Source organism: Notamacropus eugenii, chromosome 1 (assembly GCF_028372415.1).
Source record: "Notamacropus eugenii isolate mMacEug1 chromosome 1, mMacEug1.pri_v2, whole genome shotgun sequence".
NCBI classification, from domain to species: domain Eukaryota; kingdom Metazoa; phylum Chordata; class Mammalia; order Diprotodontia; family Macropodidae; genus Notamacropus; species Notamacropus eugenii.
Genome location: NC_092872.1, coordinates 97,307,291 through 97,322,334, shown reverse-complemented (window position 1 = coordinate 97,322,334; position 15,044 = coordinate 97,307,291). Strand labels below are relative to the sequence as shown.

Sequence of the window (15,044 nt, the reverse complement as noted above, 5' to 3'; positions counted from 1 at the left end):
GGCCACTGAAACCTCTTTATCTTCACTTCTTCGATAAATTTCTCAGCCTTTCATAGAAGATGTAGCATGTTCCATACTTGTTTTGTGATAGTCTAAGCTAAACAAATGAACATTTATTAAGCATTTATACTGTGCTAGGCCCTACACTGGGAATACAAAGGTGGGGGGGGGAAGCATGTAGATTCATAGTGATAAAAAAACCACAGAACAAACCACTTCTCTCTCAAGAAGTCCAAATGACTAGTTACCATATCTAAAATATTTGAACTATTCCAGTGAATTGAATGGGAAAAATTCCAATGTTTCTTGTTTTATTAGTAGATGAAAGCACAGTCCCTTGCATATACTTAGTGTTTGATGCTTATTGTTCTTATCCACTTTATAGATTCTTTAAAAGTTTGTTTAAACAAATCTTGAAATAAATTCATTTATGTCCTAAATACTCCAGAGAAGCTATTTACAGGAAGCTTTTTATAAAGGAAATAGCTACTTTCTCGAACTGTATTGTTTACTCAGATTTTTGTTCACACAAACTTTTTTAAAGTTCAGTAGTAATAGCTGCATATTTTTAAATCCTGGTCAAATGGTGAGATTATGACAATGATTTACTTGGAGAGTGAAGCCTGCTTAACCCAAGACCCAGAATGAAGATAATATGGAACACTTTCTGTTCATTCAGTCACTCAACAACCATTTATTAAAGTATCTTTGTGTAAAACATAGTGTTAGGATACATGAGGATCCAGAGAGGCAGCTAACTGGCACAGTAATTAATCAATCAGTAAACATTTATTAAGCACCTACTGTGTGCCAGGCACTGTGCTAAGAGATACAAAAAGAAGCAAAAGACTCAAGGAGCTCGCAATCACATAGGGAAAATAAGCATGCAAACAAAAGCACAGGGCCTGGATTCAGGAAGACCTGAGTTCAAATCTAGTCTCAGATATTTCCTAGCTGTGTAATTTTGGGCATCACTTAATCTGTATCTGACTCAGTTTTCTTAACTCTACAAAGGGCATAATAAAAGCACCTATCCCCTCAGGGTTGTTGTGAGGATCAGATAATATTCAAGTACTTAGCAAAATACCTAATACATAGTAGGGGCTTAACAAATGTCCTTCTTTTTCCTTTCCTCCACCCATGAGAGATTTAAAAAAAAGATAAGCAATAGTCTTTGCCTTGAGGGAGTTTATAATCTATTACAATTCTCTGTAGGAGATCTGAGGCAAAGAGAGTAAGTAATACAAAATAGATGATGATAAACTCACAAGAGGGGTACAAAGTCTTATCAAAGTTCAGTGTGATTCTTAAAAAGAAGATTTTTTTTTAACAAAAAGTAAATCTGAAACTCTATATCAAACAGAACCTCTAATGGCATCTGCATTTAATATTGGAGGGCCATCGGAACACTGGTCAACAAACAACTCTTCTAAAAACTCAGATTGGAATTCTCCATTTTTCCCATACTGCTTTACTCCATTTCCTTTCTAGCTAATCTTCATATACTCAGTGGCTGTCTTTGTATGGAAATGCTTCCGGAACCCCTCAGCACGGCAACATTAACTCCCGCCATTCATATGATGGGGGATAGAGTAAATGAGCTAGCCTAGATTCAGACTTAGCAGGAACCCTTCTGGCTCTGGCTCTGCAACTCCTACTCTTAAAGAGCTACATTTAGAGATTAAATGACTTGCCTTGTGTCACAGAACCTCTGTATGTCAAAAGCAGAACTCCAATGCAAGCTTTCCTAAGTTCGGAGATTTCTTTCAATGTATAGTTTGAGATTCATTTTGTGTTTTAAAAACAAAACCATCTTTTTCTACAGTGTTCTTATAGATAGATCTATCTTAGAGGCAGCTAGGTGGTACAGATAGAACACCTGACCTGGAGTCAGGAAAACCTGATATCAAATCCAATCTTGGACACTTACTAGCTGGGTAACCCTGGGCAAGTCACTTAACTTCTGCTTGCTTTCATTTCCACAACATTAAACTAGGGATAACAATAATAACACCAATCTCCCAGATTTGTTGTGAGAATCAAATGAGATAAGGTTTATAAAGTGATAGCACAGTGCTTGGCACAGAATAGGTACTATATAAATTCTTGTTCCCTTCACCCTAGCTACTTAGAAAAGAGACAGAATTAGAAAGGAAATTAGAGATCCCTCTTGTTCTGCAAAGGAAGATATTGTAGCTAGAAAGGTTAAGGGATTTGCCCAAGGTCACACAGCTAGTATCAATTAGAAATGTAAATTGAGTTTCTGGACTCAGTCTAGAAAAAGAGCTTTACTCTCTGACATTCAGTTAAATTCAAGGGATACTTAAGTAGCTGGTGTGAGCAGAGCTTTCAAACGGGAGGGGGAAGATGCGATGTCTGAATGAGGTATCATGGTTAACCTTTCGCAGAAACCAGATAGATGGGAGGAAACATGAGGGATTTTCTTCTCTAGAATCTTTGATGCCAGCATCACTAGGTCTGTTCATTACCCAAAGAATAATGAACTGAAACTTTTTCAGTTGCCCTGAAAACAGTTCCACTTCCTCTAACATGTGGCTAAGCCCCCTTTATTGAATATAAAGTACCCCATCCCTTCTTCCTTTTCCTTCTGTCCATCATTACTGGGCATTCAGGGAGGAAACTGTAGTTTAAAAGAACAAAAACATTGAGGTCTCAGCATTTAAAACAAGAAGCAGTATGTCCTTTGAAAGGGCATCTTCTCTGAAATAAAGTGTTTACATTTTTTTCTGAAATTTACTAAACACCCAAATGGGAAGAAAATCTTGTGCATGCGTATGGGGTAGAGGGACAGTTATGCCAACAAGAAAAGTGAGCCATGTAAAACTCAACAAACAAACAAGAGAAAAATAACAATTATACCTAGATTTGTGTGTGTGTGTCTGGGGGGGCGGGGGGTTATTGCTCATGACCCCATTTGAAATTTTCTTGGCAAAGATACTGGAGTGGTTTGTCGTTTCCTTCTCCAGATCATTTTACAGATGAGGAAACTGAGGCAAACATAGTTAAGTGACTGTCCAGGGTTTCACAGTTAGTAAGCGTCTGAGGCCAGATTTGAATTCAAGTATTCTTGACTGCAGAACTGGCATTCTATCAACTGTGCCACCTAGCTACCCTAAAAAAGGGTCTTGTTATTTCATCATGTCTGACTCTATATGACCCTGTGGACCAACACTGTCCATAGGTTTTTCTTGGCAAAGATCCTGGAGTGGTTTGCCATTTCATTCTCCAATGGGTTAGGCAAACATAGGTTCAGTGACTTGCCCAGGGTCTGAGACTGGATTTGAACTCATATCTTCCTGATTCCAGGCCAAGTACTTTATCTACTGAGCCACCCACTCCCTATAGCTAGTTCAGGCAATGCTAAATAATACGCAAAAGCATTCTTGAGCTCTTTTCTGATGTTTTCCTGTTGTGTTAGCGCCCCCACACAAATACCTTAGATGTTCTTTTGGATAACTTTAATAGGCCTGATGGCCTTTGGGGGTTGGGATGGGGAAGACAAGTTCTGTGATATCTCAGTTCATTCCAGGGACCTTTCCAGATGAAGTTGCTGCAGCTGCCAATCATCCACTCTGCTACAACAAGTAAATTACTTTTTATACATTGACCTTTCTATCCTGACATCTCACTGATCATGAAGTGAGGCCCCTGAGAGTGAATCGGAGAGCAGATCACCCAATTAGTCCCGGCCAATCTCTCTGGGTCAGCCTGTGGAGTAGTCTTGGTTGCTTTAAGAAAAAAACAGGGGTTTTTCTGTACTACCCAGACATAATAACATCCTCAATTCACTACTTTACTTTGCCTGGAGAGATCTAGCCTAAACACATCCCTTTGATGGTTCCCTCCTGATATGAAAGGAGTCCAATATTGGAAGGGAAAGGAAAGGGTTGTTTTTTTTTTTTTTTAGGTCATTTAAAATGTTAAGCAGTTGGTCAGGATGAACATTGGAGAAAGATAAACAAACTCTAACCATAACGAACAGTCTTCAGTGCATGAGTCACTCACAGAATAGACCCAGGACCATTTGAAACATAAGGAAAAAGCATTTAGGAGAATTCTTAGCAGGCTGTGGGCCTCTGCAACCCTTGCACTTAGGTTAGGGGCTTAACTGTTTCAGCACCTGGATGGGGTCCAGGAGATTATGGGTCTGAGCAAAGAGGAAATTACTTCTTCTTCCTATAAGGAATGATTTCAGGGCTCTTAGGAAAGACACAAGGGAAAAATTGAGTTAAGTGTGAGTTGTGAGTGAACTTAGGAAAAGATCAGGAGACTCCTCTCAAATCATTGCAAAAAATGGCTGGACTTTGCAAACGGGTAAATACTCATTTCAAGAATTCCAGTAGCGCAAGACTAAGAATATGTTATTCACATAATATTACTAGGCATTTGCTTCTAATTTAAAGATTTGGAGCTGGATGGAGATTTTCTTTTTTCTGTAATATCATCTACAAAGAATCTACCAACTTCTATCATGCAAAAAAAATGATATTGGTGTAATGAGGGGAAAAGCTATATTTGGAGTCTTGAAGACTTGGGTTTGAGTCTTGGTCTGAATACTTATTATCTGAGTGACTCTGAGCAAGGCATTTAATCTCTCTCTATTTTCCCACCTAAAAAAAAATGGAAAAATACTAATTCTGCTGCCTATAATTTGGAGTTGTTGTTAAAATTCTTCATAATATTATAGAGCTAGAGCTGAAAGGAATCTCAGCGGCATCTAATTTGCCCCTCCCACTCCACCCCTCATAACACTAGATGTCCTCTGAGATTCTTATTAGCATGTATGAAAATTCTTCCTGAAGGTTAAATAACATGTCCAAAATCACAGAGATTTTTGTTGTTGTTCAGTTGTATCCAACTCTATGACCCCATTTGGGGTTTTCTTGGCAAAGATAACTGGAGTGGTTTGCTATTTCTTTCTCCAGTTCATTTTATAGATGAGGAAACTGAGGTAAACAGAGTTAAGTGACTTGCCCAGAGTCACACAGCTATTAATGTCTGAGGCTGATTTTGAACTTATGAGGATAGTTGAGTCTTCCTGATTCCTCTATCCACTGTACCATCTGGCAGTCCCTAGTAGTCAGTATCAAATACAATTTGTAAAGTGCAAGTTCTTAATGATTGATTGAAGATAGTCACTGTAGACATATGTTGTTTTAATTCTTTTCATAGATTGTACCATGGATGCCAGAATGAGTAAAAATTGGAGTTCTGATACATATAATAACCTAAATTCAACGAGAACCCCCATCTTTATGACTCTGTTAAAGACAGTTTTCTCTCAGCATTACTAATCCCACACTGAGACTGGGGAAAATGATCAAATATTCAATCTGGCACTAGAAATCTCTCCCAGATAACAGTAAACTCACATCCCTCCTTAAAGCAAAAGCAGAGTTTTGTGATTAATATTAATGATAGTTGGAAAAATCAAAAATTGGAAACTGAAAAAAAATTCCAAAGAAAATTAAAGCCATCCAGATGAAATCCTGTTACCCACTTATTACAGACAGGGCATGCTGCTGGCCCACATGGTGGCTCTGCCCAAAGCCTCCAGAGAGGAAGGAAAGGATACCAGATTTAGTCTAGGGTCTCAGAGTTCTTCCTCCTTGACCAATATTTTCAGCATTGTTGGCTTTCTCTGTTTATCCTCAGGCCAACCTTCCAAACCTTACCCAGTAATCAGGGGAATAAAAAGAAGAAAGATTTTTTTGAAGTTTTGGGGGAAATAGGGAAGAATAGGGCAGAGAACACAAGGGAGAGAAAAGAGGAAGAAGAGAAAGAAATGGAAAGATTAAAGTAAGAAAAGGTAAAACTAGAGATAGCTATAAAAATTTGATGACTAAGGACTAAGAAGTTAAAAATAACCACAAAGGACCAAGCAAATTTGTGCGTCAGTTGAGGTACCTGGTCCTAAGGAGGTCCAAGTTGAACTGAGCAACCAGACTGCATAGCTGTAACTTGATTACACAGGTAGAGTTTGCCCCCTGAGATCTCTGGACAATAAGCATTCACCCCAAAAGGCTGACTAAGGTAAAAGGCACTGGATCAAGGCAACATCCCAGTAGCTTAGAGGAAAAAATATCTTTCATTCTTCACTGGGGGGGCTTTCTTTCCATGGTAGCAAAGGTTGAGGGGTTATTATTATCATCAAGGCAGCATGGGATAGTAGAAAAGCCCTGGACTTGGAATGAGATAGACCTCAGCTCAAATCCTACCTCTCTCACTGTCTCTGTGACCTCAGGAAAAGACACTTCGTTCTTCTGGCCTTCATTTTTCATATTTATAAAATGAGGGTGTTAAACTAGATGACCTCTGAAGTCCCTTCTGGCTTGAAATCTTTGATCCAATGAAAATGCTCAAAGCCTGCCCCCCCCAGACTTCCCTACTCTTCAGGGAAGGGAACTCACTGCCTCAGAAAAGAGTGCTGTGCCCAAGAATCAGGACTCCTGAATTGTAACCTTCCCTTTTGCAGCAGTTTCATTTCCCTGGGCCTCAGTTTCCTCATCTGAAAAACTAGGGCTTTGGGCTAGAACTTTTGTTCTCACTTAAATTGAATGTTTAAGTTTATGCTACTTGCCCTTCTGGAGGACTATTATCTATATTTTTGTTTCTCTTTACAAAGACTTCTCTTATTAAAATGATTCAAAACGCCTGTGGCTGCAGCTGGGAATCATGGCTGGGCTACAAGCCAGCCCAAACAGCCTTTGTGGAAAGGATTGGAGACAAAAAATATATTTATATGGTTCTTTGAGAGGTACTGATGTTAGATCTCACCTCTGACACATGTAGCTGAATGGCCCCTGGGCAAGTCGCTTTAACATCCCAGTATCCCAGGCAACTAAAACTAGAAGTCCCAGAGGCTTCCTAGACCTGTTTATAGGAGGGAGCTTCCACACCTGGAGTTCCCATTCATGAACTTGCTAGTCTTCCTAAAAATAAATAAATGAGTAAATCAAAGTGAATTAAAGTTAATTCTTTACAAGAATTCCATGAGGGTCAATGAAGCATTTGTTTAAAAAAGAACTGAAGGAAATTCAAGGGACACAGACAGGTGGGACAGCTTTGAAACTGAAGTGTTGAAATTATTATATGTTGCGAAAAACAAATTATATCTAATAGAGATTCATGGTTTTATATGAGCCTTCTGTTTCCATCCTTTATATTAGCCACTGCTCATATTTGTTGGTGATGTTTAAATTCAGAATAACAAAAATATAAACTATTTTAAAGTTGTAAATTTTAAAAATACAAGAATCCTGTTTGGTCAGTAGTATCAGCATCGTTCTCCCTACTTTACAGAAGAAGAAAATGTGTTAGTGTAAGTAATTTGCCCAGAGACACACAGCTAGGGCTAGACTCTGGTCTTCTAGTTCCAAAGGCCAGTTGAGTTCAGTGATGCAGTATATTTTTAATTTATTGACCTACTTCTTTTTCCTTGTCTGCTTTCCTTGCCAGGTGTCTGCTGGGTCCATTCTAGAAAGTGTGAAAGACCGAGTGATTGATTCCCAGCTGCAGCTGTTGATTACCAAGCCAGGCCTGTTCACTTGCATAGCGACTAATAAGCATGGGGAGAAATTCAGCACTGTGAAGGCTGCGGCCACCATCAGCATATCAGGTATTCCTGGCAGCTCAAGCTTGTCCATTCACGTTTTGCATTCGTCCAGTGGTGTAAGAAGAGGGAGAGGATGACTCTGCTTTGTTACCTCTTCCACTGGAATGAATTCCCTTTTCTTCTCCCACCCCACCCCAGTCCTATTTCTTCCCCTTTGGTTACACTTCAGAGGTTTATACACCTGTCACTGGGGGCCTCTCTGTGACTCCCTTGAAGGATAATTCCCTAGGGGAATCTGTGTAAAGCCTTCCAGGAAAAAAGGAATCTTCTTTAATGACTTTCATTCCACTTCAAAGTCTTGTGAAAACAGCTAGAATCAGCTCCTTTTACCTTGCTCAGTGTTGTGGAAGCAGTCCAAGGATCCATGTTGTTCAGTCATGCCCTACCCTTTGTGACCCCATTTGGGGTTTTCTTGGCAAAGAGACTGGAGTGGTTTGCCTTTTTGTTCTCCAGCTCATTCTACAGATGAGTAAACTGAGGTAAACAGGGTTAAGTGATCTTCCATGGGTCATACAGCTAAGAAGTGTCTAAAGCCGTATTTGAACTCAGAAAGATTCATCTTCCTGACTCCCTTTAGCCATAGTCAATTGTCAGGTGTTCACTGTAGTGTTGCATCGTGAGGTAACAGGAGACCTTTAGCTTCCAAGTAGATCTACCCTGGACCAGAGCTTTAAGAGATCATTGAATCCATAGGTCCTTAACCATTTTTGTAGGTAATAGATCCACTTTAGCACTCTTGCCTTCTACAGAACAATATTTTTCAATATATAAAAATACCTAGGGTTACAAAGAAAATCAGTTACATTGAAATATTTATCAAACTGGTTATAAAAATTAAGTTCATAGACCTGATCTAATTCAAACACCTCCTTTTGACAGACCAGGAATTGAAGGCCCAGAGAGACCAAGGGGCTTGCCCAGGGTGGCACAGCTAGGAAGTAGCAGAGTGAGGATCTGAATCCAAATCTTCTGTCTCCAAAATCAGAGTTCTTTCCATCGTACCAAGGTGCTTTAAGGCAGCAGAATTGATGTGCCCCTGTGAGGAAAAATGGAATTAACCTAGCAAAGGCATCACAAAGAGGGTTCCAGAGTATGTGTGATATGTAAGTTTTATTTTAAGGTTAATAAAAACTACCACGAGGCAGTGGGGCATACCAGCTAGGGAGCCAATCTCAAAGTCAGGAAGCATTAGATTAGTCATACTCACTGGGTGACTCTGGGCAAGTCACAGAACTTTTCATGGCTCTAGGCAGGTCTCTAAGATAATAACTGAAAAGACAGTGCCAAGGTGCACTGGTCACTACCAACGCAGTCATAGGCCCAGTCTCTATGCCCATCCCTATAACAGTCAAACCCTTGTTATGTGCCAGGCACTGTGGGGGAAAAGTGTTAGCACAGTACCTGGCACATGGTAAGTGCTTCATGTTTATTGACTGACAAAGAAAGTGAACTTAGGCTAGTAGTGGATAGAGAGTAGTCCTCAAAACTAGGAATCCAGGAATCTTGCCTCATAATGGAAAACCTCAGTCAAGTTGTTTAACTTCTCTGTGCTCTCTAGGCAACCCTCTAAAACGATAAATTGTTTGAGGTGCCATCTTGTATTTGTAGAAAGCATTTCCTCATCCTGGCATTTCCTGTACCAAGTAAATCTCAGGTCCATTCACTATTTAAAAAATAAAACAAACCAAAACCACATCAAAATAGCAATGAGTATAGTGAGTAGTAAACTGGCCTCCTTTGAGTCAGGAAGACCTGGGTTCTGGTCCTGCCTCTGAGTTCATGGGAAAGTTATTTAATCTCAGTATCCAAGGCAACTCCCTAGGGCTCTGAATTAGAGACGGTATGGCCTCATTGGTAGAGGGCACAGTGGATAGAGGTCTGGGCCTGGAGTCCTGGAACTAGTTGTGTGACCCTGAGCAATTCACTTAACCTCTGTGTACTTCAATGTCCTCCACTCTAAAGTAGGGTTAATAATAGCACCTACCTCTGAGGATTGTTGTGAGAAAAAAAGGAAATAATATTCGAAAATATTGCTGTACCTGGCACATCATTGTTCAGTGGTTTTTCAATTGTGTCTGACTCTTTGTGACCCCATTTGAGGTTTTCTTAGCAGAGATACTAGAACAATTTGCCATTTCCTTCTCCAGCTCATTTTACAGATGAGGAAACTGAGGCAAACAGGGGTGAGTGACTGTCCAGGGTCCCACAGCTAGTAAATGTCTGAGACGGTATTTCTCCTCAGGAAGAGAAGTCTTCCTGACTCCAGGCCTGGCACTCTATCCACTGTACCACCTAGCTGCCTTACCTGGCATATAGTAGGCACTTAATAAATGTTTGTTTCCTCCCTCCCTATATCTACTGTCTGAGGCTCTAAATTGCAGGATAGTTGCTTCTTTCCATGCACATTGGGAAGAGGAGTTTCCTCACCTAGTCAGACTTGATGAAATCACAAAGGTAAGGTGGAACTAAAACAAAATGAATTGAAGTACTGGGAAAGGCTGAATTTGGAGGCCCCAGTTCTCCTGTGTCTCTCTCCCAGTGCCTCCTAGCTGTGTGATATTGCTTAGCTAACTTAACTTTTCCTGGGCTTCAGCTGGAGAGAGAGAGAGGGGGGTGGGGGGGGAGGGAGAGAGAGAGGGAGAGAGGGAGAGAGAGCACACGATGAAGTTCTTACTTTCCTAAAGGCAGGGTTCTGGAACAGATTATTTCTCAGCTTTCCTTAAAACCCCAAGCTCTGTGAATCTGTGATATTCCTCCCCCAAAAGCCTCTCAAAGTATTCAAGAGATTCCCAAATATGTAAAGTGTTTACGTAACAGGAAGGGTCAGTCTTAGAAAAATTCACCTGATGCTCAGAGTATGTCTGCAAAATCTCTGCAGGCCAGGGTTCTGCCCACCACGAACCCCTGAGAATGCTGACCTCATGCCCAGGATGTCGCTCTCTGTTGTTGCAATGACAGGGCAGCCATTGTCTTCTCCACTCTGCACAGATAATGAGAGAGAGCTCTCTTTAGACTCCTGGCTCTTCTGTGATCACTGGGCCTCCCATCAGTGTTGGGGTCTAAGGAGGGAGCTCTCCCAACTAATTTTGTCCCTTGATATATGGGGTATAGTGGATAGTCCAGTATGAACTAAAGAGCATTGGAAGATAATGGATGGAATACTCATTTATATAGCACTTCCTATGTGTTCTATGCTTTATAAATATCTCTTTATATCCTTATAACAAACCTGTGAGGTAGGTCCTGTTCCATTGAGGAAACTGAGGCAAACAGAGGTTAAGTGACTTGCCCAAGGTCACACAGCTAATATGGGCCTGAGGTTAGATTTTAATTAGCTCTTTCTGACTCCAGACCCAGAGCTCTATTCACTGTGCCACTGGCTGCTTCAAGTGCCTTTTGGATCCCCACAACCTTCCTCTCAAGCAAACACTTTAATGCTCATTCAGTAAAATGTTCATGACGTTCATCCCATAGTAAAAAGGCTTTCCTCCCACTTAGGTAAAATATATCAACGTCTATCTTCTTCAGGCATCCCCTGAGTTATCATAGAACTTCATGCTGGAATACTAATTCAAGTCTCTCTACATGAAATAGGTAACAGAGTATTGGGGCACCAGACCACCATGACATAGCTTTCCTTCATACATTCCTTCCGTATCTAACTTCAAATGTAAGCAGATCAGATAACATGGAAAGAGCACTGACTGGAGTCATAGAACCTGGATTCAAATCTGGTTTTGGAAGCTTACTCCTTCCGTGACCTTGGCCAAGTCACCTAAGTTCTTTGGGACTCAGTGTCCTTATCTGTAAGAGTTCCCTCTCAGAGACCAGATGACCTCTGAGGCCCCTTCCCTCTAGATTTATGAAACCTAATGCAATAACAATGCCTCCAAACTAACATACATAGTTGACATATCATCAGATTTACTTGGGAAAAATAAGATTTTATATATATATATATATATATATATATATATATATATATATATATATATACACACACGTATATCCACAGATATGTATGTATGTGCACACATATGTGTGAGTATGTATAGTCATGTATATACATGGGTTTGTATGTATTTTATGTGTATTTTTAACCAGATCCCTCCTTAAGAAATGAGGCACTGGTTTAAGAAGATGCCCCTATACATATATTGAATGAGATTGCACGGTGAAGTGGATTTGGGTGAAGATCCCAAATCTGAGTCCTGCACCTGATATTAACTAGCTGTGTGACTGGGAAAATCATTTACCCTTGCTAAGCTCAAGTTTCCTCCTCTCTGAAATGGGAAGGTTTGTTCCTATAGTAGCCACCTGACAGAATGGTTGCTTCTCTTTTCCTTGATCATTCAGCTTCCTCTGGTGACATTTTTGACACAAGAGAACTTATTTAGAACCCCACAGCTCTAAGATGAGAAAGGAGAAGTGTAACCAAGGAAGTTGGTCAGAAAACAAAAGGGAACATTAACTTTTGAGAATGGTGGCTTCAGTGAAGCTTTCCATTCTCAGGGAAGTATCGAGCATTTTTGAATTCAAGCCATTTGGAACTCATTGAAGAGCAACTTCTCACTCCATAGTCAAGCAGCAGGAAAACCTTCCTTTCCTGTTCATATCGTCCAAAGAGATCAAATTTGTAAAGTGTTTTGCAAAATTCTAAAAACATTGTATCATCAAGCAATATAATAATATCATTCAGTTTGTCACATTTCCTTATGGAAAATTTCCCTAGTCCACATTTCCCTAGTGCCTGCCCCTAGGCAGATTTAGAGATGCATTTAATCTGATGCTATCACATGAACAAAATGGCAAAACTATCAGACATAGAGGCTTTTATTAAGAAATGACCCCTATGTCTAATGTCATTTTTCCAAAGCAATGTTGAAAAAGCCAAAGGAAGATCTTCTACATGGCTTTAAATGTATTTGTTCATTTTTCATATTCACTCTAGTAAGGAAATTGGAGATGAGAAAAGCTGTAAGCGAGAGGTGCTTGAGAAGACATTTCTAACTGGGTTTTGTTTTTGGTTTTTTTTTTTTTTTTGAGGTTTTGGATGCCAATAACAATAATAAAAATAAAACAATTCACTTCTCACTAGACATTTTCCTCCTGGTTTCCCAAATCCTGGTGTATTGCCTGAGGGAAATTAGAGCCACATGTTCCTGACACATTCCCATTTGCTGTAACTCTTCAAAAGGCTCTTTCATAAGCATGACTTAGAGTGTGAGAACCTGGAGAAGCAGCCTCTTGAATCCCTTTGAACAAGGAAGTTACTTTCCTCCCCCTGACCCCCTCTTCCCTAAATCCCAGCCCCCAAGGGCTCAAGTTGCATCCTAAATTTGGAACCAGGTCAATGTGAAGGGAATATCTGGCAAAAAATGCTCTCCTTGTCCTCAGGAGAACCACTTGGCAGTCTGACAGAAATACAATGGGATCTGGGAGGGAGACAGTGTAATATAGGAGAAAGGGCACTGAACCAGGGGTCAGTAGACCCAGCTTCTAATCTACTTCTACTATGTATTAACTATAGGACTTTGGGCAACTGCCTGTGCCTCTCCTAATCTATAAAATGAGAGGATTAGTTTAGGGTAAAGGTTTTTAACATGGATCTATGGATAGATTTCAGGTTTGAATGGAGAAAAAAAATTACATCATTATTTTCACTAACCTCTAACTGAAAACAAGCGTTTCCTTCAATTATTTAAAAACATTATTCTGAGAAGGGGTCCATAACACTAAAGAAGTAAATCCCTGGTTTAAATACTATTTGCTATCCCAGTCAATGCTAAAATGTGATTTTATAAGGATGTTCCAAGGACTTTGTACTGGAGATAGTCTTGGAATAGGGGCTATCACAATACATAGACTCAGTGATAGGGGAGAGTTAATTTTCCATTATTCAATCTTCCTCAGGGATGATCATCGACCCTGCTCAAGATACTGACACTCAGCATTTTTTCCTTGGTGATCTAATCTCTTTTTATGGCTATATTCCACCTCAGAAACATATATTTCATAGATATGTATATATATAATATGAATCATATCTACTATATGTGTCTATCAAATAGTTATTCTATCATATATGTGTATGTATACATATACACACATATGTATATATGCATATATACACATATAAACAGACACACATGCACATGCGTGTGTTTTTGCCAGGCAGCTTGATGGTACTATGAATAAAGTGCTGGGTCTGGAGTCAGGAAGATCTGAGATCAAATCCAGCCTTAGACACTTACTAGCCATGTGACCCTGGGAAGCCATTTAATCCCTCTCTGCTTTACTTTCCTCAACTATAAACTGTGGGATAATAGCACCTACCTTCCAAGGTTGTTGAGAAGATCAAAGGAGACAATATTTGAACATTGCTGAGCATGGTGCCTGGTACATAGTAGCCACTTAATAAACATACTGGCTTGTCTCTTTCCTTCCATCCCTTACTCTCATCTCATCTCCCTTCCCCCCCTCATTAACCTTCCATTCTTACACTGTTCATGTTTATTGATAGACTTAATGGATTTGAGATTCATATAAATGGATTTGAACCCCAACTACCTTCAGGTAGAGTTTTTTCCCCTTTATAAAAGTGTTCTTAACGTGAGACCTATGAACTTATTTTTTTTTTTATAACTGCATTTCAATTTAATTGGTTTCCTTTTTAACCATATGTACTTTATTTTATGCATTTAAGACCATCATGCTGAGATGAGGTTCATTGGTTTTACCAGACTGCCAAAGGCACTCATGACATACAAAAGGTTAATGACCCCCAAAGCTGTCTATAATATCTTATTTGGAGGTTCCCCAGGAACACAGTAATTGATATGGGCAACCGAAAAATGTGCTGTATTTGGATAGAAAGGGAATGACTTTTTCTAGCTCTTTCCCTTACTACCTATGTGACTTTGGACAAGTCGCTTAAAAAATCTCTGGACCTGAGGGGAGAAGCTTGTAGCGGCAGGTTGGAAGTAAGACACTGCATAGGTCTCCTGTCAGTCCCCCACCTTCTGCCCATGTCATGTGCTTCCCCATGACCACTGCCCCAGAACCATTGTTTGCTTGCCAGCCACTCTCCAGAGCAAAACTCAGGGGCAAGGTTGTAATCAATCTACCCCTTTCTGTCTAAAGATCAGGTCTCCTCAAGCCTGACCAGGATGGCTAGGGAGAAGGCATCTGTATCCCTCTTGCAGAGTGATCCCAATCCTCCACCTCAGCAACCTGCAAGTCTAGAAGTCAATCATGATACTACTGAACTGGCTAAACTAATAGAAGAAATTGGAGATGAGCTGTATTCTGAATACCTTGTCGACATTTTCCAACACAACCTGAAGTTGACTTCATAGATGGCTTTAATACTGAAGACCCTCAGTATGTCTACATTTCATCAATAAGA

At 40.0% G+C, this 15,044-nt stretch overlaps 1 protein-coding gene across 1 annotated transcript in view; it reads left to right on the top strand.

Annotated features, from left to right (window-relative positions):
* The window catches only part of MUSK (muscle associated receptor tyrosine kinase), a 191,679-nt gene that overhangs the window by 129,299 nt on the left and 47,336 nt on the right, over positions 1 to 15,044 (top strand). Inside the window, exon 7 of the mRNA XM_072610563.1 lies at positions 7,480 to 7,639. Coding sequence (XP_072466664.1) covers positions 7,480 to 7,639 — 160 coding nt within the window. The remainder of the gene's footprint in view (positions 1 to 7,479; positions 7,640 to 15,044) is intronic.